At 31.1% G+C, this 23,948-nt stretch overlaps 1 protein-coding gene across 2 annotated transcripts; it reads right to left on the bottom strand.

Moving 5' to 3' along the window:
• Positions 1–18,988: 18,988 nt before the first annotated feature.
• Positions 18,989–22,252, bottom strand: LOC112277654 (uncharacterized). 2 transcript variants are annotated; one of them, XM_090248040.1, is made up of 12 exons: positions 22,236–22,252; positions 21,903–22,147; positions 21,617–21,794; positions 21,377–21,444; positions 21,180–21,250; positions 20,799–20,990; positions 20,369–20,523; positions 20,214–20,269; positions 20,004–20,056; positions 19,635–19,791; positions 19,418–19,515; positions 18,989–19,191 (listed from the first exon to the last, which is right to left on the bottom strand). In XM_090248040.1, the coding sequence occupies exons 2-12, from the start codon at positions 22,066–22,068 to the stop codon at positions 19,072–19,074; spliced, it is 1,314 nt and encodes a 437-aa protein (XP_090104166.1). In that variant the 5' UTR covers positions 22,069–22,147; positions 22,236–22,252; the 3' UTR covers positions 18,989–19,071. The 2 variants fall into 2 exon arrangements, with proteins under 2 accessions (XP_090104166.1, XP_024365990.1); XM_024510222.3 differs by lacking the exon at positions 22,236–22,252 and having other exon boundaries at positions 22,020–22,230.
• Positions 22,253–23,948: the final 1,696 nt, after the last annotated feature.

Here is a 23,948-nt window from a genome sequence, read left to right as displayed (position 1 = left end):
GTCGCATGACTGAACAAAGTCTTTTACACCTTTTTACATTTGTGGCTACTAAAAATCTCTAGATATAAGCTCCAAAGTCTTATTGTATCCAAAATTTCCTACTATTGGAAAGTCGTGACGTGCTTGAAGAATACGTAATCGTGCTTCTCTTTTTGGAATATATAATCGACCTTCGAAATAGAACATGTTGTTTTTGAACTCAAACTTAGAAGTATCTTGGAACTTAGAAGAAGGATTTTTGATATTGTGAACAAGAAGATTAGAAAATATACTTGATTGGATTTGTTTTACAAGGGTCAAATCAACAGTCAACATTGATTTCATTATTTGAAGATAAAAATGCTCTAGCTTGAAGAGAATTGTTCTTTGCTGATTAAAAGATGCATCTCCTTCTTTTGATACAAGATAAGAACATCTAAAAAGATTGTCTAACAAACCTTGTTGTTTTTTGGTTCGATATATGATCTTGAAATCAAATCTTAATAAGGACATGCTCCAATGGACTTGGCTACAATTTAAAACACGTATTGACATAAAATACTTGAAATTCTTATGATCTATATATATATAGTGATTGGATTAGAAACACCTTCTAGATGATGATGCCATTCTTGAAATGAATCCACGATTGCAAGAAGCTCTTTGTTGTGGATTTCATAGTTAATCTCAGTTGCTAAAAATTTTCTGGAATAAAAAGCTACTAGGTGAAGTTTATCATCTACTCCCATTTAAGATAATACAGCACCCAAAGCAAAGTTTGATGTATCTGTTTCCATAAAAAATGCCTTAAAAAAATTGACACGATACAAGATTGGTGAAAAAATAAAGGCTGATTTCAAAGTTTCAAAAGATGCTTTAGCTTCTTTACTCCACTCAAGTTTGTCTTTGCAACTCAAATATGTAAGTAGAGCTGCAACTTGACAAATTCTTTGATGAAGATTTGATAATAATTGACAAAGCCCAAAAAGCATTGGACATCTCTTAACATTTTTGGAATCTTCTAATCCATAATTATTTGAACTTTCTTAGGATCCATCATAAGTCTATCATTTGACATGATGTATCTTAAGAAGTTGACTTGAGTAGTATGCAATATACACTTTTCTATCTTGGCATAGAGTCCTGCATCTCTTAATTTTTGTAACACACGATAAAAATGAAATTCATATTCATTTGAGTTCTTAGAATAGATCAAGATGTCATCTAAATAACAGACAACAATATCATCTAAAAACTCTCAAAAAACATCATTCATTAGATTTTGGAAAGCTGTTGGTATATTTATAAGTCCAAAAGGCATGACGTTGTATTCAAAATGTTCATACCTAGTTCAAAATGCAGTCTTCCATTCATCTCTTTTTTTAATATGTACTAGATTGTATGCTCTCCATAGGTCTATTTTTGTGTAGATCTTAGCTTGATTCAGTTGATCAAGAAGTCTGGATATCAAAGGTAGAGGATACCTATTCTTGATGGTGATCTTGTTGAATCCTTGATAATCAACATACATTTGTAATGACCTATCTTTCTTCTTCATAAATAAGATTAGAACTCTTGCTGGTGTTTTGGAATGGCATATGAAATTCTTGACTAGATTTTCTTCAATATATTCCTTGAATTTAGCCAATTCATTTTGTGATAAACTATAGATTGGTCCAAATGGCAATTGTGTTCCTTCTTGAAGGTCAATTGAACAATCATAGGGACGATGTTCTAGAAGAGTATCTACATTCTTCTTCTCAAATATATCTTAAAATTTTTGATATTGGCTGGGAATGCCACTTGAAGTCTTCGCATCATTAGAAACAGGTGTGGCGTAAATGACACAAGGTGATCCTCCTTTTGTAGCATATAAGAAAGTGCTTGCACCTACAAATATAGGTTTGATTGTATTAAACTTATGACTTTTTACTGGATTAATCTCTCTCTTAATTATGCTTTTAGAGAAATCAAGGGTATGAGAAATCCAATCTATGAAATTATTATACTTTTTTAACCATGATAAACCTAAAATGACTACATTAGAGAGAGATCTAATTATATTAAAGATTACAGAAGTGCTATGACCATTTATTGCTACATTTATAGGAAGTGTTTCATGAATAACATCTCCAGAAGAGAACAGATGACCATCTATGACTTCTATATGAATAGGTTTGATTTTTTGTAGTAACAATATTTTATGACTTTTAACAAATTCTACATCTAAAAAACAAGCTAAGGCTCTTGAATCTTTCAAGGCAGAGGTTTTATAATTATTAGGTCCTAAACGCTCATCTATTATAAAATAAGAAGAGAGTTTTGAGGAGACGATAGGACCTTCATTAGAAATTGTATAAGATTCTAGCCACACGATTCTTATTATAGTTGGATAAATTTATTTTCTGACACATTATCTTCTTTGACAAATGTGCTCCTCATTTTGTGATTCCATCACTTCTTTAGACAATGTTGAGTAGTGTGTTTAGGTTCTCAAGAATATAAGCACAATCTTTTTTGATGGTGACGAGTCTTTTCTTGCTCGATAAGAGGGTTAAAATGTATTACATCAATTTGCATATCCTCTACTTCTGAATATATGTGTAGAGGAGATGTTGGTATTGCCATTGAATTATAGTAACGTTGAGGCCCATTTGTATGACTTTTATATCAAAATTCAAAAAATTGATTGTCGTATTTTACAACAAAGTCAATTGCTTGATTCAATGTTTGAGAATCAGATAAGTTGAGCATCAATTTCTTTACTTCATATTGTAATCCATAGAGAAATTGGCTAATAAGTACAGCATCATTCCACTTGATATTAGTTGCAAGTTGTCAAAATTATGCGACATATAATATTACAAATTGATTGTCTTATGACAAAATACGGATCTTGTTAGTTGCAACATAATTTGCATCATGCTCTCCATACATGGAGTAGAATTTTGCCAAAAATGCCTCCAAATTATTCAATATTTGATCTCGTCTTTCAAGAAAAGATAAAAATCACAATAGTACTGAACCTGAAAGAAGTGTACCAATGAATCTAACTTGTGATCTTGGAGTTGGATAGCTTTGAGGTTGAAGTTCAATCACAAGTTGTACTTAATTGATAAATCCTTGAAATTTGGATCTTGTACCATCAAACTTCTCAAACAAAGCAACTATTGGTATTCAAACACTTGAAGGATGATCCACCATAGGTGGAAGAACATGATTTGGTGTAGATATTGAAGCAGCTCTAATCATCTCTATATCCTCACTTCTTGCTATTCTTGTTGATTCTTGTGGTGGTAAGCTAAGTTGATGTATCGCAAGCATCAATTCCCTCAATTGTTCTAGTATTTGTGTCATTGCACTCTTCATTTCAATAAGCTCTATCATAATAACACTCAAAAAAAATATCTAATATCACTGAAGATAAGTAAAAAAAATGACTTGAAGTTAAAGAAAATATTAAGAAAAATATCAATTAAGAAGAGGGTAATCCACAACTTCTAACATACTTATGTCTTATCATGAAAAAATAATAATCCACTCTTAATTAAGACAAGACAAAGCTCTGATATTGTAAGTGTACTCTTGTCAATCTGCCAAGGACATGAACTAAAAGATGATGCATAAACAATGAAATCCATGTAAAAGAAAGAGTGAAAAAATAGAAATAAAGAAGTACATATATTAAAAGAAACTGGATAGGCTTATTGCCAAAAGACAAAAAAACTTGAGACTTTTGAAATTAGACTAGAAGGAAGAAAGGAATTGATAAGACTGAAGATGGCTTCATTCTTATCTCTACATATACTATCTAACTAGGGACTACATGGCGATATTCCATAGGACCTCCAATAAGTGTTGACTTTGTAGGATACATGCCTTGACTTACAAAGCAAGTTTTTCTATGTGTGGGCCACATAATTAGCTTGGTCTTTAAGCTAACAACATGTATGGCACATGGCCGACTTGTTGACCACGTTTCTAATCCAAAAAATCAATTAAAGATACTTGTAAAGTCAAAGCAACGTCTACAAAGCTTCTAGGAAGCTTTTATAGAAGATATTATAGAATTAACTTATTTTTACCTACTTCTACTTATTTCTACCTATTTATACAGGTAATTATTAGCTTAAATGCATATGTCCATGACACCACATGGCTCCTATTATAGCTAGTTGAATTTATTTTTTAATATAATATCTTTTTTGATAGTCGTATTTTTCATTTTTTGGTTGCATCGCTTTTTTAAACAATGTTGAAAATCAAGAAGCACAAGATAAGAACCAAGAAGTAATAAATTCTTTTTGATAGACCATTAGTATAACTAGTTGTAATATTTCTACTATTGGTGATACTATAGTCTTTAAGACTCATATTGAGATTCATACTGAATAAAAAGGTAATACAAAAGAATATTATAATATTAATCTTAATGACTTCAAGTAATATTTTATATTTGATCTAAGAGAGTACATCTATATTATTAGAAATAATGATAATAAAATCTTTAAAATACATGGAATGTCAATTTAGAAAAAATGAAAACAACATCTGGCACAATGTCTAACATACATGTGGTATACAATAGAGTTGATGTTGTAAGTGATGTGAAAAAAAATGAGCACATGACTCCTATAGCAACATCTGAGTGTAGTCATGTACTTTATGTATAGCATTATACAATATTATATTAATTCACATAGTATTGTGTATGACTCAATCGATTTCAAGTATTTTTTTATTATTATTATCAAACTTGTATATATGATAATACAACCTATTTACAATTGTGCTTAGGTTCTCTACAATACAAGTACAATTCTTCTTAATAATGATAAGTTTTTTGTTACTTAGTAAGAGGTTTGAAATATACTACATCAATTTCCATATCCTCTACTTCCAAATGTAAGTGTTGAAGAGATGTTGATATTGCCATTGAATTATAATAGCATTGAGGTAATTCTTAGATTGAAATTTAAAAAGTTGATTGCCACACTTCACAACAAAGTAAATTACTTGGCTCAATATTTGAAAATCAGATAAGTTGAGTATCAATTTTTTTACCTCATATTATAATTTGTAGAGAAATTGGCTAATAAGTGTAGCATTATCTCACATAATATGAGTTGTAAGTTGCATTATATCCTTCATACATAGATTAAAAATTTACCAAAAAAAATTCTAAATTATCTAATATTGGATCTTGTTGTTTAAGAAAAGATAAAAAAAATCATAATAATGGTGAATTTGAAAGAAGTGTATCAATAAATCTAACTTGTGATCTTGGAGTAAGATAGCTTTAGAGTTGAAGTTCAATCATAAGTTGTACTTGATTGATAAATCTTCAAAAGTTGGATCTTATGCTATCAAACTTCTTGGGAGTACAATTCTTAATTTTATAACACTAGAAAGTTATTCCACCATAGAAGAATAGACATGATTTGATAAAGATGTTGAAGTAACTCCAATCATCTCCATATCTTTGCTCTCTCTTATTCTTATTGCTACTTGTGGTGGTAAATTGAATTGATACTTTCCAAGCCTTAATTCTTTCAATTGCTCTTATATTTGTGCCATTGCCTTCTTCATTTCAAAAAGCTGTCCTATGATAATACTTAAAAATATATATATATATATATATATATATATATATATATATATAATATTATTCAAAAAAAATAAAAGAAGGGACTTGAAAATAAAGAAAATACTAAAAATAATATTAACTTAAAAGAATATAATCTAAAACTTTTAATACACTTATGTCTTATAAAAATAATAAAATAATCCACTCTTAATAAAAAAAAAAAAAAAAGACAAAGCTTTGATATTGTAAGTATATTCTTATTAATCTATCAAGGACAAAAAGTCAATGAAAGCAAATAACCAAGTAAGATTTTTTTCAAAGAAATATGATAAAATAGAAGTAAAGAAATAGATATATTAAAAAAAAATTGAATGGATTTTACTACAAGACAAGAAAACTAAAGTTATCTTATCTATAAGCTTTCTACATGTATAATATATGGCTAACTTATTGATCAAATTTCTAATCTAAAAGTCAACTATAAATATTTATAAAGCCAAAATTATATCTTTAAAGCTTCTAGGAAGTTTTTCTCAAAGATATTATAAAATTAATCTATTTTTATCTATTTTTATCTACTTCTATCTAATCATATAGATAATTAGTAGATTAAATATATATATCCATGACACAAGCTTGGAATCATTGGCTCGCCAATAATTTTTTTGTCAAATGATATTACTATCAATAATTAGATCAAGTACAACTTTTTATTTCTAGTACTTTGCACAAAGATTAATCATAGTATTATAAACTATATCTAATTAGTTGAAATCATGAGTTAGTCATGTCTTTGCATCATTAAAATGTATATTAAACTTTGAAACTCAATTCAATGTATAATACAAAGATTTATATACAAAGCGACAAAGAAAGATATTACGTCAAGATTACTATAACATCATAGTCCATTTTGTATCTACTACTTTGACCAAATCCAAATATCAATAAATAAACATTGTTAATACATGTTAAAAATATGTAATTATAATATTTTCTATGATAAACAACTTTGTAAATTTTTATAACTTTAACATTTACAACTGCATATTATTATAGTTGTTCTTAAAGGTACAAGCTTACAGAGGATGACATCAACCAATATATATTGTATGACCATTGTTTGCTTTATGGTGTGATAGAATTCAAGCAAGAATACTTTAATGCAATACTACAAGTTAGTTAATTTCTTATATGATTTGTCCAACCTCAAGCACAAAAGCTTATGAAAGTGATTGTATAAAAACTTCAACTCTCACAATAATAATAAAGAATATTAAAACTAATGCTATAGAATAGAAAATTGCAACATAACATTGATATTGCTATAATGCAGCCTAGGATATAGAATTTTTGTAAAAAGAGTGCATTCATGACTATTAACTTTTTGAAATAAACATTATCTACCATACAAATTAATCATAATATTTTTGTGGCACAGCTAGATCTAATATAACAACCATATAAACTAATCATGAGAACTTAAATGGAATGTTGCATTAACAACATGAAGCTTTAGCAAAATGAAGCTTTAACAACTCTCTTACATATATTATATTTCTTTCTTTCTGAGTCAAAGATTTCTATTGTATGATTTTATATACCTACACATGAGAAATTTCAATATACCTAAATATTTCAGTAAAATAATTTATATTTCTATTTGAAATATTTGATTATTTACATATTCATTTAGATTGTTACCTTCTACTTTTAAATGTTGACAACTTGTTAATCTTTTTTTATTATTATTATGATTATTCAAGACTGAGTGTTAATTAAAAATTATACAAATTCTTATAGTACAAATAAAATCAAATAAATATTATATTTATTCAATATAAATTTTCTAATATTACATTCACACAACAATGTAAAAAATTAGGTTTTCAAATTTTAAAATTATTTAAATAAATTAATACCTTAGTTAGTATTTATGGTTATTAAAATGTACATTTCCTGCCAAATCGTCTGAGGCATTACATACAGGAAAAATTAATTTTTATACTTGCACTTGATTATAGATTCACATGTATTGTTAAATTTCATAGCACATATTTCTGAGATCTGTGAGCAAAAACTTCAAACTTTTCATCAAAACACATCAAAAACCAACTAATGAAAGATATATACTTTATAAAAAAAGAATACATTCACAAATTATCATGACAAAAAATTCATCTAAAAGAAAATTTATATAAACCTTCTTTTTATTATCCTTCTTTTTATTATCTAATTTATGTGTTTAAAACTATAATCAAAAATAAATAAATAAATAAAAATAAAAATAAAAATAAACTATAAAATCTTCAAAATCACTTAACACTCATAGCTAAGTTGGAATAAAATTATTTGAAGCTTGAATGTGTGATCACATGACAATCATAAGTCTCAAACTAAATCAATCCATCCAAATCCATCACATTAGAGTAACCTAATTGTATTTTCAAATATTTTCAGTTGAAAAAGCTATGTTATGGATGAAATGTAATAAAATACAGTAAAGGTTAGATAAAACTAAAAGGAATAGTTTTATCAATCTCTTTTTGTTTTATTCATTGCTTATGAAGTATCAAATACTTAATTTTAAACTGAAATATAGAAATCATGTCATCATTTTTGTTGCACCTTCAATCCTTGTATACCTACATGTTATGGAGCCAACAAACCTTAAAGCTGAATTGCACAATCTCTCACTAATATGTGAATTTATTTGATGATCTTGAACAAAGGTAAATTAGTTGATTCTTATAAATTACAAAGTAACACAGATTGGTATAGTGTTCTCAACCTTGAGTGGATAAAGTAGTTTGAATGTGGATATGTCGTTTTAATGGAGTGGTGTTGTAGCATAAGTTAGAACAAAAGTAGAAGTTTAAGCCCAAGTCATGTAAGATACCCAATAAGAATATAGGTATACAACCTTGAAATGTCCATAACATATACAAGACATAAAGGAATTGGTTGAATAACATATATTATGATTGAATAGTGTATATATATATACATATATATATATATATATATATATATATTCAACTAGTTGGATAAATTCAATGATAAATAAGAAATAATAAGTATTTAAAGTTGTCATAAGTAAAAGTCACAAGGAGTATTACTAATGCATGTTTCTAGTCCTTTATACAAGTTGTAAGGAAATTTGTGGTTTAAAAGAAAGGACAAAAAGAAAGCAAGCTTGTGACTTTTGAATAGCTTTTCTTGTATAGTTTTTCTTTTATTCCTTTTCTATCTGGGGCAAAATAGAAATAAAGGAGAAAAAAGAAATAAAAGAAAAACCAGAAAAATGTGCTTTTATAATTATATAAATATACCCAGAGGAAAATTTTTATCATAGTTTAGGTCTATACACTAAAAATTTGGAGTCAAAACGTATATTATCCATTTTTTAATGACATTCGCCTTTGAATATTATAATTTTCTTGTAATAAATGTGAATTTCTTGTATTGGTAGTTAAATATTAGAATGCCACAAATGAAAAGGAGAGCGCTCTGGAATAGATGTTCTAAAAGTTCATATATGTATATATATATATATATATATATAGAGAGAGAGAGAGAGAGAGAGAGAGAGATTTTGAAAAATGAATTATATTTACATCAAATACTGATTTTGTGTGTATAAAATTCTGGGGCAGATATCACACATGGCCCTGAACTTTCTCGAAATATCAAGAATACCCCTCAAGTTTTGATAATTGCAAAAATGCCCCTCGGAGTGATAACCTGTCTTCTTCCTGTTTATTTTTAGTCTGAACTGGGACCCGTCTGGGCCCCGCGCGAACAGGACGCCCCCTCCCGCGCTGCAGTCGCAGAGTTCTCCCAAACCACGTCCAACTACATTTGAAACAAATCCAAACACCAGAGTCCCCTGTCAGGCTTCCACACGATCAAGCAAGGCAGGCAAGAGTGGCGCCGCTGCTCTGAGCATATAAACTTGAGCGTAGAGATCAAATTTGTTCACAGCAAAAACAATCAGTGCTAGGATTAGCGCGAACGAGATGACGACGACACCCGCTGGTCCCTTTGCTCGAGTCTCCTCAGCTGCGATCTTGTGTCTGCATCCTGCTTACAACAAAGTCCAAAAATGGGTTATAATTAATGCGATTGTGCAACGCTTCACTTCGTGGGCACCCAATCGGAGCATATTGAATGAGTCTGGATTTTGCAACGTAGAAGGGATCACATGCGTGGATCGAGGAAGCTCGTTTGTACTCATATGCTGGGGTGATCCTTAATCTAAGTGGGAATACAAATTAAAAAAATATTCCCACTTAATTTTTTAATTATTTATTTGATATCTTTAAACCTTCATAATTTACTCATAATAAAATGAATTCTAAGTTATTGAAAAGATAATAAAAGTAAATATCTAAAAATATAAATTATTTTTTATTTTTATTTTTTATTAGATAAAAATATATTGAATAAATTGTAACTAAGTTTTTGAGTATATATTTCTTTGAATACATTCCTTTCACTTGTTTTTTATTTGTTCTTCTTTTGTTCTTGTTGATTGTTTGTTTTACTTTACACTACCAATTACAAGCAACTTTAAATTGAGGCCATCTTATAATTTTGGGGTGGATTTTATCCTTACATTTGGTTAATTATTTATTTATTAAATACTTTACTTTTATTCTTTTTTAGTAGATGAATTTACATATGTATTAACTAAGAAATTAAACATGTGTCTTGTATTAGAAAAAGAAAGTTTTTCAAAAAATATATAACTTATGTTAAAATTCAAAATTTAAAAATATATATAAAATATAAAATATAAAATATTTTTTATTATATACAAATAGTAAGAATGATACTATTAATCAATAACAAAGAGGATACTAATTAATTTTTTAAACTATTTCAAACAATAATAAAAATATTTAATAAATAATTTATTAACATTTAATCTATGAGAATATGAATAAAATATTGAAAAGAATGGTTTTGTACAACCAAACAAATATAAAAAATAAGTAAAAGATAAAAATATAATTAAAAGAATTAGATATTACTATCATGAAAAAAAAACAAAACCATGTAATATTAATTAAATCAAATGAAATAACTTATAATTTGATTTTGTATTATATAATTAAAATATCAATTATATGGTTTATTTGGCACAAAGCTTTTGCAAAAAGTGCATTGAAAGTATATATATATATATATATATATATATATATATATATATTGATATTAATTATATTTATATTCTATACCTACAAAATTTGATTTAATTTTTGTTTTGATGCATAACTTAATTTCAAGAATTTAGAATTAGGTCTTTTATATCCAATTAAAAATTAGTTATTAATTTTAGAAAAAAGAGATATAAGAATTTATTTTTTTTAGATCCAAGTAATTACAACATATAAATCACAATGTATACAAACCACTTATTATTGCATTATTTTATTTTGTAATTTTTTGTTTTCTAGATATATAAATAAATTAAAATTAATATATATATTTTTAGATAAATACATATATACATACATACATATATATATATATATATATATATATATAACATAGTGTAGAAAAAACTATTTTAATTATTATTAGATAAAATAAATGATTAAAAAAATACTATAAATTTTTATTAAAAAAGAACTTATAAATAGTTAAGTTTTAATTTATTGCTAATATAAAATTATCAAAGTTTAAATTGGGGCTTAATTACATGAATAATAATACAGATTAAAAATAATAAGAAAGATTTTAAATGTCTTATTATTCATATATTTTGCAAAAATAAATTTATTTTTAAATAAGGATTAATCTTGAGTTTTTATAATATTACATATAATACATATTGATTTTATAATATTAAATTTATATCTTAAAATAATTATTAATTATTTTATTTTTTATAAAATCTATTTTTGTAATAATAAAATATACATATTTCATGATAAAACAAAAATCTTTTATTAAATTTGTATAAAAATCTAAAATATATTTTTAAAATTATTTAAAAAAAATTTATACACATTTAATAATTTATTATAATTCAACATCTAATATATGAATTTTATACCTTTTTTTATTTGCTTAAACATTTCAATGGCTAAAAGAATTTTAAAAAAATTGTTGGACTTATGAGCTTACTTTTTGACAAGCTTAGTTCAAATAAATCTTTATTCAAGTAAACTTTAAAATTAATATAAAATAAATTACACAATTATTTTAAAAATACATCAATACATAAAATATCATGTTATGTATAGGAAAATAATAAAGTACTCCAAATTTTTACTAAAGCGTCTGTCCATCATCACAATCATGAAAAAAACAATTACTCCTAGATTCATTTTTCTACTACTAGATCTACAACCAATAAAAAGAAAGCACATTCATCTACAATCATGATAATCTAATATTCATTGTCGATAATCTAATCTTCATTGTCGATAAACAAGTAAGAAAATATGGTTGAGAAATGAAGATTAGATTATCATGATAATCTAATCTTCATTGTCGATATCCATAATGATAGCTACAGTAGTCTTTAATTATAGAATTCTAATTATTTGTTTAAAAGAAGGAGAGATTTGCCACAGATTTATTTCATTGTCTCGCTCACCATTGGGATAAGGGCTAGGTTGGCCTTTCCTTCCTTGCCACCTTCTTCTCTCCGCATTGCATCCCTACTACCTTCATTTCTTTGCATTACTTCTTTGCCACCCTCTTCTCTCCATATTATATCTCTACCACTCTCATTTCTCTACATTGCTTCTTTGCTATCCTCACCTCTCTATATTCCGTCCCTATCACCTTCATCTCTCTACATTGCTTTTTTGCTATCCTCCTCTCTTTGCATCACTTTCCTGCTATCCTCCTCTCTCTGTATTGCTTCTATGCCACTCTCTTATCTTTGCATTGCTTCGTTTCTACCCTCCTCACTCCGCATGAATTTTCTACCATCCCCCCCTCTTTTTTTTGCATCCCTTTCCTATGACCCTCTTCTCTCTACATTGCTTCTCTACTACCTTCTTCTGTCCACATTTTTTCTCTACCATATTTGCTTGCTTGTTTGTAGTCTTTGGTACTAAAAACATCATTGCAAGCATTTCAATGTGAATCATGTGCATTTCTATGAGCATTTTATTTGTAGGAGATATTTTTTATTGAAGAGATTTCAAGCTTGTTGACTAGTGGAAAAGTCCTAAAGCAATACCATGTAGAGATTTTCTTGAGATTTAAGAGTTTGTAGTGTTGGATTTGAGATTTTCTTGTGGATTTATAGAATAGTTGCTTGGATTTTGATGTTTGGTGTTAAGTACGTCAAAACTTGTGTATTTTTTGGGAGATTTTGAATAGGAATTTGAGTTGGATTATTTTTTTATTTTTTATTTTTTAATGTTGAATAATATACATATTACATTTGGATCATCGGCCAAAAAAAATTGGAGTGAATCTAAGATCTCCAAATGTAATGGAGCCTAGGGATAATGTTGCCAATAGAGTGGCAGTATCACCAGAAAGACATGTGTATTCCCATGTGTACTCCTATTCAACAAGCCTTATATTATAGGCTGTGAAGAAGAATATCAATTATATGTTGAGTCTTAGCTTAGGACTACGGGTCTTGGAGTTCATTCTCAACATCATTGCCTTTAGTTTCATGGCATCTACAAAACAAAAGAATGTAATTTATAGCTTTTTTATCCTATATATGTGAGAAGTTTGGACTTCATAACCTTATATAAAATGAATTCATTTAGTCAGTTATCCTTATGAAGCAAAAACTTTAACATGATTTTTCTCTTTTTTTCATATATATATATATATATATTTGAATCCAAGGTTTTGGAGTTAAGTAATTATAATATTTGGTATTTTCAAATTGTAGTATATTTCTTTTGAAAAAGAATCAATAGCTTTAAGTGGATATCTTGCTTCAACTTGATCCTATTTCTATTGCAATACCTAATGTTTTATGAATTGCCTTACGTCTCCTACATAGAATAGAAGACTTATTTCATAACTTTCATCAATGTTGTTTATTCATTGATTGCATTCTTTTATTTGTATATTTTTGGTTCAAAAATTGAATATATATATATATATATATATATATATATATCTTAAGTAAAATTATATATATATATATATATAGGTATTTATTTTTTTAGAGAAGGAAGTTTAATTTTGAATGTGTTTATAAATTAATCCATGTGCTCATTCGAAGGTACAAAAAGGACCTTGTTCTCAGATTTTAAGGCTATAAATCTGAGGTTTTGAATCCATGCATTTTCTGGGTAGAAAATACATGGATGGAGGTGGGATCTTTCTATTGTTGAGGATATTAAGATGTGAGATTTTGGATGGTATGTGATGAAGAGCAATAGAGGTTTTTTTTGCAGACGCAGAAGTTAGCTTTGCTGTCAACATGTGTGTCTGTGTCTTGTTCATCAAAAGGCATTATGTATTAGATGATGTTGCAAAGCTGATTAAAGATCAGATTGTGCTTTTTAATAGGCCGTTTTTTCACATTCATTACAAATGCAATCCAAATTGGATGTTGTTTCTGTGTAGCCAAATTCATTTATATTTATTTTTTTCTTAAACAAAATTTGAGTGTCACTTAAATAAAATTTGGATATACACATTGTTTTAAAATGGTAATAAATATTAATTAAAAAATAAAATTAGATATATCATTTTTACTTTATTAGTATCAAATAAATTGATAATTAATATCACTTGAAGTAATAATCATCTATAATTTTTTAAATGACTATATGTAATACTTTTCCAAAATAATTTTGCTAGCATACTATTAAACTCTACTTTGTTTGTACATTATTTGTAGACAATTGCAAGGAAAACATTATCCTTGTAGGATATGTGCAAATAGAAGACGTAAGGCAATTCATATAATATTAGGTATTACAATAGAAATAGGACCAAGTTGAAGCAAGACATTGACTTAAAGCTTATATATTCCATTCACTTATAGTTGCTACAAAAGTGCCTTCTTGTTCTTGCTTCTATAGATTTGAACTATAATGTAAATCATTATATTGATGTTTTTTCATAGATGTCACTTTTGATTTTATTTCTTGCTCCTTGTGATCTTTTCTTTAGACAAATCACTTGTGGATTTTTCAATTACATAGTTATTGTTGAAAGCTCAACCAATTTTTTTACATATATTTTCTTATTAGTAAAGATGTAAAACATTGAAAATTTGACTAATAGCAATATAAAGTAGACATAAACTTTTAAGAGAGAATGAAATTATAGGTAGTAATAAAATAAATTGTTTAAGATTATTTACTAGTTAGTATTGATGATAAAAATCACTAATTGACAAAACATCTCTTCTTTTCAATAAAATTCTTATTTGATACTTATGTAGTAGATCTAATTTATTTATCATTGTCCTTGTGCAAGAAAAATTGTATTCATCAATTTTTGTTCTTGCTTCTTTATATTTTTGAAAGATAAGATTAAGAGCATGTAAAGATACATATTTTAGAAAATTGGTAAAAAAAAATAATATTATATTGATGAACAATATGGATTTATTTAAAATTTTCTTGAGCCTTCAATTCTCTTGTTGTATTCTCAAAAAAGTAAGAGATAGAAATTTGAACTTATCTAAGATCTTTGGTGGAAATTTTTAAATAGGACTTTAATATTGAATGTTGATCCTCTACTTATGATGTAATAATACTTTGGAGGTGAAGTAGATTCTTTATTTAAGCTTTAACAAATCTCTTCTTGTGTGGTATCTAAGTATTCTTTAAGTACTCAATAGTTTCATGAGCAACAATAAGAATGTACTTTTTGCAAAGATTATTTCACTCCAAATCAAAAAGCTCTACAAAACATGCACTAATCATAGTGGTCCAATCTACAAGGAATGAAGACCATCTTAATTCTACTTTATTTGAAAAGTGTTTTTATAATTTGCTAATATATTTTTTTGTATATGCCAAATGCAAAGTAATATGTTTGAAGTAGAAAATATTAATTCAATGGCATGTATTAATGCTAAATCCCTATCAACATCTATACAAATGGATTGAATTTCTCCATACACTTCTTAAAGCATTGTTTGTATACAATATAGCCTTGATTGTGCATAAATTTATCAACAATACGTTTTATTTCTTCTATACTTTCAAAATATCCTTCTAGTGGTGCACACATATATTCCTTACTTTCTATTGAAAAATGCAAAAAAATTATAGAATATATAATTTCTTCTCTTTTATCTACTATACATAATCTAAAAAGGAGTATATATTAAAATAAATTGAAGAAATAAATTAAATATACATATAATTATAGGACAAGTAGAAGAAGAGCAATAGAAAGACATTATTACTAGTCATTTAAAATTCTTAAAAACCATTGAGAACTATATCTAAAATGATGATTCTCTTTATTAAAATATAGATTATGGTCTTAATAATGAAGAAGATTTGTACTATCTATGTGCAAAATTTAGATAATGCATGGATCACTTTAATAAAAATTTGGATATCATTTGCAAAAAGATATTATTTTTCTATATAGATACCATTTGCATTACATGCAATATAAATGGTATCTTGTGATATATAGATACTGTGCAATACAAAAACTTATATCACAAAAAGAAAGAATTGAGATAAATAAAAGATAGATTTATGATATAAAGGATCCTATACCTTAATGTTTTATGTAAGATTCTTTGTATTGTGAAGTTTCTTATATAATTTGGTCTTTATAATTTAATTGGTAAACCATATGTTTTTTAAAGTTTTTTTAGTGTAGATGTTTTTATTTTTTATTTTTTATTTTTTTACTATACATTCTCCTTAACCACATCTTTTCTATACTTTTATTTATTTAATTATAAAATTATAGATATTGGTGAAGGTAGATGATTTTTATCATTTAATCAATAAAAGTAGCATAAAGTTTTTAAAAAATTAATCATCTATGTATGTATGTGTGTATATATATATATATATATATATATCTATTATTTGACAGCTTATTTATTTTTCAACATCAAAGCATTTTTTTTTTATCAAATTATTTGGAGAAGTAATAATCAATTAAAAAAATTGGAAAAATAAAATTTGCATTTACTTACATCAAAATACCTCAACACCTTGGGATAAAAGTCCATAAAAAATTATCTTAAAAATTTGGAGAGTAATCTCAAACAATTTATTCAAATTCAAAGACCAAGATAAACTAAAGTGAAAAGATCTTGCATGAAATTATGCCATTAACCCAATTCATTGAATATCAATGGTAGTATTGTTTACAATCTAACTTCATTTTCATTCAACTTAAAGGGCTACACAGAGCGAGGAAAGACACGTAATCAACAATGCTTACAGAAGACAAAAGGGGCGTCACTGGCAGTGAAATGCCACCATGAAACTGATACAAGGACAAAGTTAGCACCATACTTTGATGATAATTGAGCTCAGAACAACACACAATCTCTGTCGCCATCAAATACTCTTCTTCGAGTAAATCGCTGCTTGTTTATTTGCAAAGTTCGGAATACAGTTACTGTCATGCAACACACCGTAATCTGGCTATGCTCACACTGCCAGGATCACCGGTAACACTAAACAGCGTTCTAGTCTACCTGTGTTTGCACGAGCAAATTGATTAGCCAGGTGGATTTGTTACAAACGGGTCAACTACAATAAGTAGACGATTTTCGATACCAGAGTTGAAGCCGTTGAACAGCAGGAACAAGACTTTCATAATCGCAGCGCCAGCAAGGTAAATAGAAATCACTCCGTCATTGTTGATCTGGAATATGATGGATGTCCATAGGCTGACCAATGGTCAGAGGATCTCCCAAGCCTCCGTCGATGTCCCATTCGCAAGAAAAGGCTCGAGGCGAAAACTCTACACTTCTCATGGTAGTGGCGTACAATAAATCAATGGAGCAGTTAATTGGAGCAAACAGAGAGAAGCCCAAACCAGAGAAAGGAGCCATGAGACAGAGATAGAGACCGAGGAAGAGGGCTCTTGAAACGCAGCATATTGTTGAAGTGAATCGCCAATGGAACCGTGCCCTTTTAGGCCCATCTGTGCCCAGATTATTCCTGATCTTGAATAATAAAATTCTGGTATTGACAATTCTGGTATTTCTTTGTACACCACTGTTCCCGGAATTGCATATTCTTTTTTGCTCAGGAATACTTCTGGAGACTCGGAAAACAATTCTAAGTTTGAATATGCTCATGTGGAAAACAAGAATAATATAAATCAATTCTAGAGCATTTGTGTGTTGGGTTGTTGTACGGCAAGACATGGGTGTTGGGTTTGGTGTATGGCAAGATCATAGACACATGTAGGCAAATGTTTACATATGGGAATTGTGTCCTAAGTAGTGGAAGTAATAACACAACTCTGGATCAATGCAGGGACCTACCTACTATTTTAGGATAGGAGTGGTAACAATATACTTTGCTATTCATGACCGTGGGGGTCCCAATGAGCATACGTGGGGGTGGGCGGAGATCCAGACTCATTCAATATGCTCCGATTGGGTGCCCACGAAGTGAAGCGTTGCACAATCGCATTAATTATAACCCATTTTTGGACTTTGTTGTAAGCAGGATGCAGACACAAGATCGCAGCTGAGGAGACTCGAGCAAAGGGACCAGCGGGTGTCGTCGTCATCTCGTTCGCGCTAATCCTAGCACTGATTGTTTTTGCTGTGAACAAATTTGATCTCTACGCTCAAGTTTATATGCTCAGAGCAGCGGCGCCACTCTTGCCTGCCTTGCTTGATCGTGTGGAAGCCTGACAGGGGACTCTGGTGTTTGGATTTGTTTCAAATGTAGTTGGACGTGGTTTGGGAGAACTCTGCGACTGCAGCGCGGGAGGGGGCGTCCTGTTCGCGCGGGGCCCAGACGGGTCCCAGTTCAGACTAAAAATAAACAGGAAGAAGACAGGTTATCACTCCGAGGGGCATTTTTGCAATTATCAAAACTTGAGGGGTATTCTTGATATTTCGAGAAAGTTCAGGGCCATGTGTGATATCTGCCCAAAATTCTTAATATTAATACTTGCAATGTTTGTGAACAGAATTTGAGGTTTTCCACATATTCAATTAGCTTCCGTTTGATGTAAAACTAAAACACTCTTTGATGGTTGGAATGTCCCAAGTATGTACAAAACAGGATTGGTTAAAAAAATCAATTAAATCAAACAAACCTAGAAAGGTAAAATATTACACCAAAGAAACTATACCAAGCACCTTGTTAAACACAAATATTAAAACTGACAATTAATGAGATCAATGGCCTATTTTTTCTACTTTCTTATCCACAATATTGAACACTCCATTAACTCCACATAAACCTAGAGCACACAATACCAGCACTTAAAATACATTCAGGGCTCAGAAAACAAGCCATGAAGCATTAAAAGACCCAACTAAAGGATTCATTGAAGAAAGCCATTGTTACATGAGTTTGTGGGTCCATATAGTGTACAATTTTCTAGATGCCATTCTCCAGGGCCATATCCACAACATGTCCAAGATCAAGTCGCTTGATCGAATCCTTGATATGTGCAATCAAACCAGCTCCCTCAAATTGCACAGGCCACACATACTTCACCTGGTACCAACAACCACAGCAAAACCATCACTTAATGCTTGCAAGTTCTCACCTGTAGACTGCCACCAACAGAGTTGCAGTGCCTAAACCAACAATTTCAGACCACCAGATTGCTCTTGTATTTGTTGTGAAGGAAGAGGTATTCATTTGCCATCTATGAGAAGGCTTCGCAACATCGTCTGTAGACGGAAACGAAACCTGCAACGGAAGGTGAGAAATGACATACATGGAAATGGTTGTGGGCGAGAAATGGAATTGTGGCCGAGTGGAAGTTCATGTCGACCTTCTTCCACGACATTTGCTGCAGGCCTCGAATCATCTCCTCTGCTCCAGAAGAGCAAACTTGCTTCTATCAGCGAAATCAACATGAAGAGGGAACAACTCCACAAACTGCATTGGTTTTGAAGCGAAAGGAGTGCAACACAGGAGAGTGACTGACTTACCTTCAACAGTTTTCTGGTAAGAGAGGGGCAGTGAGAGTTGAAGAACGGCGTCCTTCTTTACATTGTGCGACTGCAACCTTGTTTTCGAGATCTCCACTGCAGGGCAGAGTGTTTCACTTACGATGTGTTGGTAGCCGTCTAACGATCTATTGGGTGGCTGCATAATCAATCAAAGGAGAAAAATAGGCGTGTTTAGGATACAATCTGCCTTGCTCACTTTTACAGAAAGATCGCGAACGAATCAAGATACTAGTCATGAGTGGTCACTGTGTGTTTCTGTCGATTCAACACTTGAAAATTCAAATACTTTGTGTCGCAGAATAATTTCCCAAGAACATTGAACACAGAAGCAGAGGGTAAAAAATCTACAGTTGTAAGCTCAGTCTCTCTTCGTATAGACGATGTCCGCCAACCCACCATCTCTGAAGAAACCAGTTAAGCAAACGGCCAAAGTTTGTTTGAATTGCAAAACTTAAAATTTAAATCATAAGTATCAGGTGACAAGGAGACTGATTTCTTCAAATAAAGTGCAGAGCGCTCTGGAATAGTCGCCAGATCTTGTTAGACGAAAAAGGATACGATCGTAATCGACATTCGCATATGCCACTCGCATTTTGAAAGCTCGAAGTGCCGATCTGCAATTTGCATAGATTTGAGCACAATCAGACAATCAAGAGTGTGTACCATTCGTCCATAGCCATCTGTTGGCGACATGAGATGATCACGAGGCTTACATGAAACAACCGTCGCTGCAATCAGTAGCCATCCGTAATAAAAGCGGGGGCTCATTCAGCTCTCCGTCCGAGAGAAAGAGCTGACGCGCTGTCCTACCAACAGTGAAAATTGCTGCAAGCTCCTCGAGAACAGTCACCCCAAAAGCCATCGGTAGCTGTGGCAGTCTGCTGGGTTACAATCACGCTGCACACAATGGGTTTGAAGAGGGGAAATTGCGCCATTCACTACTGAAACCTAAAGTGCTCACAAATAACCTAATATGGCTCATCGGCCAGGTTTAGGGTTTAGGGTTTAGGACAACCATTTGAAGTGAACTAAACATGAGCGTGCAATCCGATCAAACACTTCACCCAGGTTGGCGAAACAATTATTTTTTGGCTTCCTGCTCTGAATTAGATACTAACGCGGAAATAAGAGACAGCAACGTACCGACTTGCTCCCTCGCATACCCAGGTGCGGAGTAGCGATTGTTACAAATTGCACGGGCTCCAGACCAGCGATTGTTGAGTCTCTAGCGTTGTAGAGATTCGCAATAGCATATCGTTGGAATAGACCTCCCAGCGAGTGAGCCACAAAGGAAATCCGTTTCAATCCTGGATTCGTCCATACGATCTGCCGAACCTGCAGAGCAAACGAGCAATGTAGAAAAACTAATTAGGTCTTACAGTCTTACTGGTGTAAATGTTCCACTTCCATCCATTTATAAGACTGCTGCGTAACCGATCTACGGTGCTACTTAATGTTTCCAAAGAATCCAAATGTGCATATCGATTTAGGGTTCTAAAAGAACTCGAGTCCGTGGCAGTTTACCTCATCCGCCAAGCGCTTGCCAGCTAAATCTACTCCAACGAATGTCTGAAATGTAGGGTTGGAGCTGCTTGCTGCATTGCTAAAGCAAAGAATCATGTTAGAGTGATCGGTGACAACTGCTTCCAATCAACCACAGTCCAAAAGCTCTATGCTCTACTAGAAACTCTACGACTAGAAGAAGCGGAAGAAGAACCAACCATGGATCAAAAATTTGCTCCCGAGTTCACTTTGCAAGACTTCTTTCACGTCATCCCAATCCCTGGGCCTGCGAAAAAAAAAAAAAAAAAAAAAAAAAAAAGAACTACAAGGTATGAATTGGATGTGCTTGAAGTTCTTGAAACGGTGCCTAGCCCGTCATGGGCGACACAAGAATTATACTGACAAATTGGTGATGTTCAAATTTACACCCACATCGGAAAGAATTTCGAAACACAAACCCTGCATTGATGCCATGAACGAGAACAAGGAGATGGTCTGCCAGCGCAATTCGTTGCCTCTCTCTATCATCCCGTTTGTTTCTGACCGATGCGCTGGGAAATCGATTGTTGTCATCAAGACTCCCCAAGGTTTCCCCACTCGGTGTCGTCCCAGGCGCACCGAGATTCACATACTGAACTGTGAAAAGGAAGACAATCGCACAGTCACACAGTCAACCAACACATGGAAGTTTCGCAATACGTCAGGTTGCCAATCCATACGAAACAATCGGGAAAGGCTGATCACCTCGAATCTTGGAGGATTGTGCGCACGTCACAAACAGACGCCACCGTCGTGGCCGGTTACACACTGACAAGTGATCAGAAACACCAAACCTAAAACGAGGTGAATGTGAAACGCAACTGGTGCTGGAAACTGGATACAGGAGTACGGTCGCAGCGTGCAAAGCCATTAGACGAGCTCACCGTGCCACTGTCTGCGCTACACCCGAGCACTCACTGTACATGAATTGTGATCAGAAACCGCTATTCCTGCAAATACGGTTCCCGAGTCTGCATCAACATGATGTGCTGGTCAAGCGTAAAAAAAAAACAAAAACAAAAACATGATGAGCATTGCCTTGTTTAGAAGCAAGCGATTTCCCTTCACGGATTTTTATCATTCCCCATATCTCAACTTGTGCTTGCTCGCACTCCACGCCTTCCTTGTGGAGCCAAGCAAAACATAAAGGTCCAAAGCACCCTATCCTTGCGGCTTAACCTCACTGAATATTCCTTTTTTGAGAGTGACCCACTTTTCATTAGTGTCTTCTGACGTGAGACATGTGTATTCATCGTGGCTGGCGAGGTTTTCACGCTACTGTTTGTTCGCCAAAGTACCAACACGCACCCCAAGCACCACAAGTGCCATCGACTCCCCCAGACTTACTTCCTCGTTTTACGTGCAGGGCATATGCATGAGCATGGTTCTCTCTCTCTCAATAGTGTCTCAGAATCCCTCCACAGTTGCAGTGGAATCATCGGTAAGTCAACTGAGATACTCCAGTTTTACTAAGATAATGGGGCTCCTCGGTAGCGGCACATTAAGTGAAAAAGCTTGAATCCGACGACGTGTTGGCTACACAGTGCTTCACCGCCAAATCTTAGTAGCTTAATAGCTGAATCACCCTGAGCCCTGCCCCTCGTGGATATCCACGTAACTTATGCAACAACTGGTTAAGCATATTTCTTTTGGATCAGGTTAATGAACTAAGATTCGGTCCCCGAGGGTACCGACTTAATACAGACTGCTAGTATTCGCATATGAATACGAGTGGTTGAAGGAATTTCCTCACTTGAAAAAGAAGTAGACTCGTCCAGAAATTATTCCGTCTCCTCAATAAATGTGTTACATGCCGAATATGTGTTACAGGAATACGTTCAAGAGTTTTCATTATTTTATAAATATAAAGACATGAAAATGTGGTTTTAATAGTGTTTTCAGCATTATTGGGTTGAATTTAACAACGATTCGTGTGAAGTAAATAGTTTGTGAACAACAATCATTTTTGTTGGATTCCAATAAGGTGTGAATTGTTTGACTGCAACTTGGAAGTTATGAAAATTGAATCGTTTTTTATATTTACAAACAGTATAACTATTTGTGCAATTTTCCTTTGGGGTTACAATAACTCTATTATTTCATTCTTTTATTATTTATACATAAGATGTAACTTTTGTTGTCATTTCAACTTTCCTTGCAACACCTTGTGCGTTTCTAATTTTTATTATGTTTTGTATTAAGAAAATATTAGTATAATTCCAATATTAAAATATAATGTTTTTCAATTTTTTTAAATAAATTTTAATTTAGAATAGCATTTCTACATCAATCAAATTTTTTGTGATTACAGTTTTAAAAGATTAGTTGTGTGAGATTAAACAATGTTTAAATTGTTGAAACATGATTATACGTATTTTTAAACTGAAAAGTAAAAAGATGCATCTTTTTTATATCAAACACATCCAATATTTTATTATCTAAAGACTTGAAAGTACTCAAAGATAAAATAGTGACTATGTTAAAAGACTTTAATCACATTCTTACACCCTTCATAATAATCACTATTTTCTTGTAAATCTACCCAATGCAAGTAATGGAGCTTCCAAAGTTTGTCGCTTAATTATTCTATCCATATTGTAGATAAATTCCGTTTATGATAATAAGTAAACATAAACAACTTGATAGACCAATGCAAGACCAAAGTCATATACATATGTATGCACATGTACACATACACAATCAATAGAATAAAACAGAAGTTGTTATATATAACTTCACACTTTTTACCAA

The sequence above is a fragment of the Physcomitrium patens genome, chromosome 26, assembly GCF_059467195.1.
Source record: "Physcomitrium patens ecotype Gransden chromosome 26, ASM5946719v1, whole genome shotgun sequence".
Classification (NCBI taxonomy): Eukaryota; Viridiplantae; Streptophyta; class Bryopsida; order Funariales; family Funariaceae; genus Physcomitrium; species Physcomitrium patens.
The sequence above is the reverse complement of the archived record's forward strand: the minus strand, read 5'-3'. Positions and strand labels throughout refer to the sequence as shown.

Bases quoted from the DNA above. Each gene is read 5' to 3' on its own strand.
- LOC112277654 (XM_090248040.1), bottom strand. From the start codon at position 22,068: ATGGCTTTGCACGCTGCGACCGTACTCCTGTATCCAGTTTCCAGCACC. The intron at 20,524-20,798 runs GTACGTTGCTGT...AGACTGCCACAG, and splicing joins GTATGCGAGGGAGCAAGTCG to CTACCGATGGCTTTTGGGGT. The intron at 20,270-20,368 runs GTAAGCCTCGTG...TGCAAATTGCAG, and splicing joins TGCAGCGACGGTTGTTTCAT to ATCGGCACTTCGAGCTTTCA.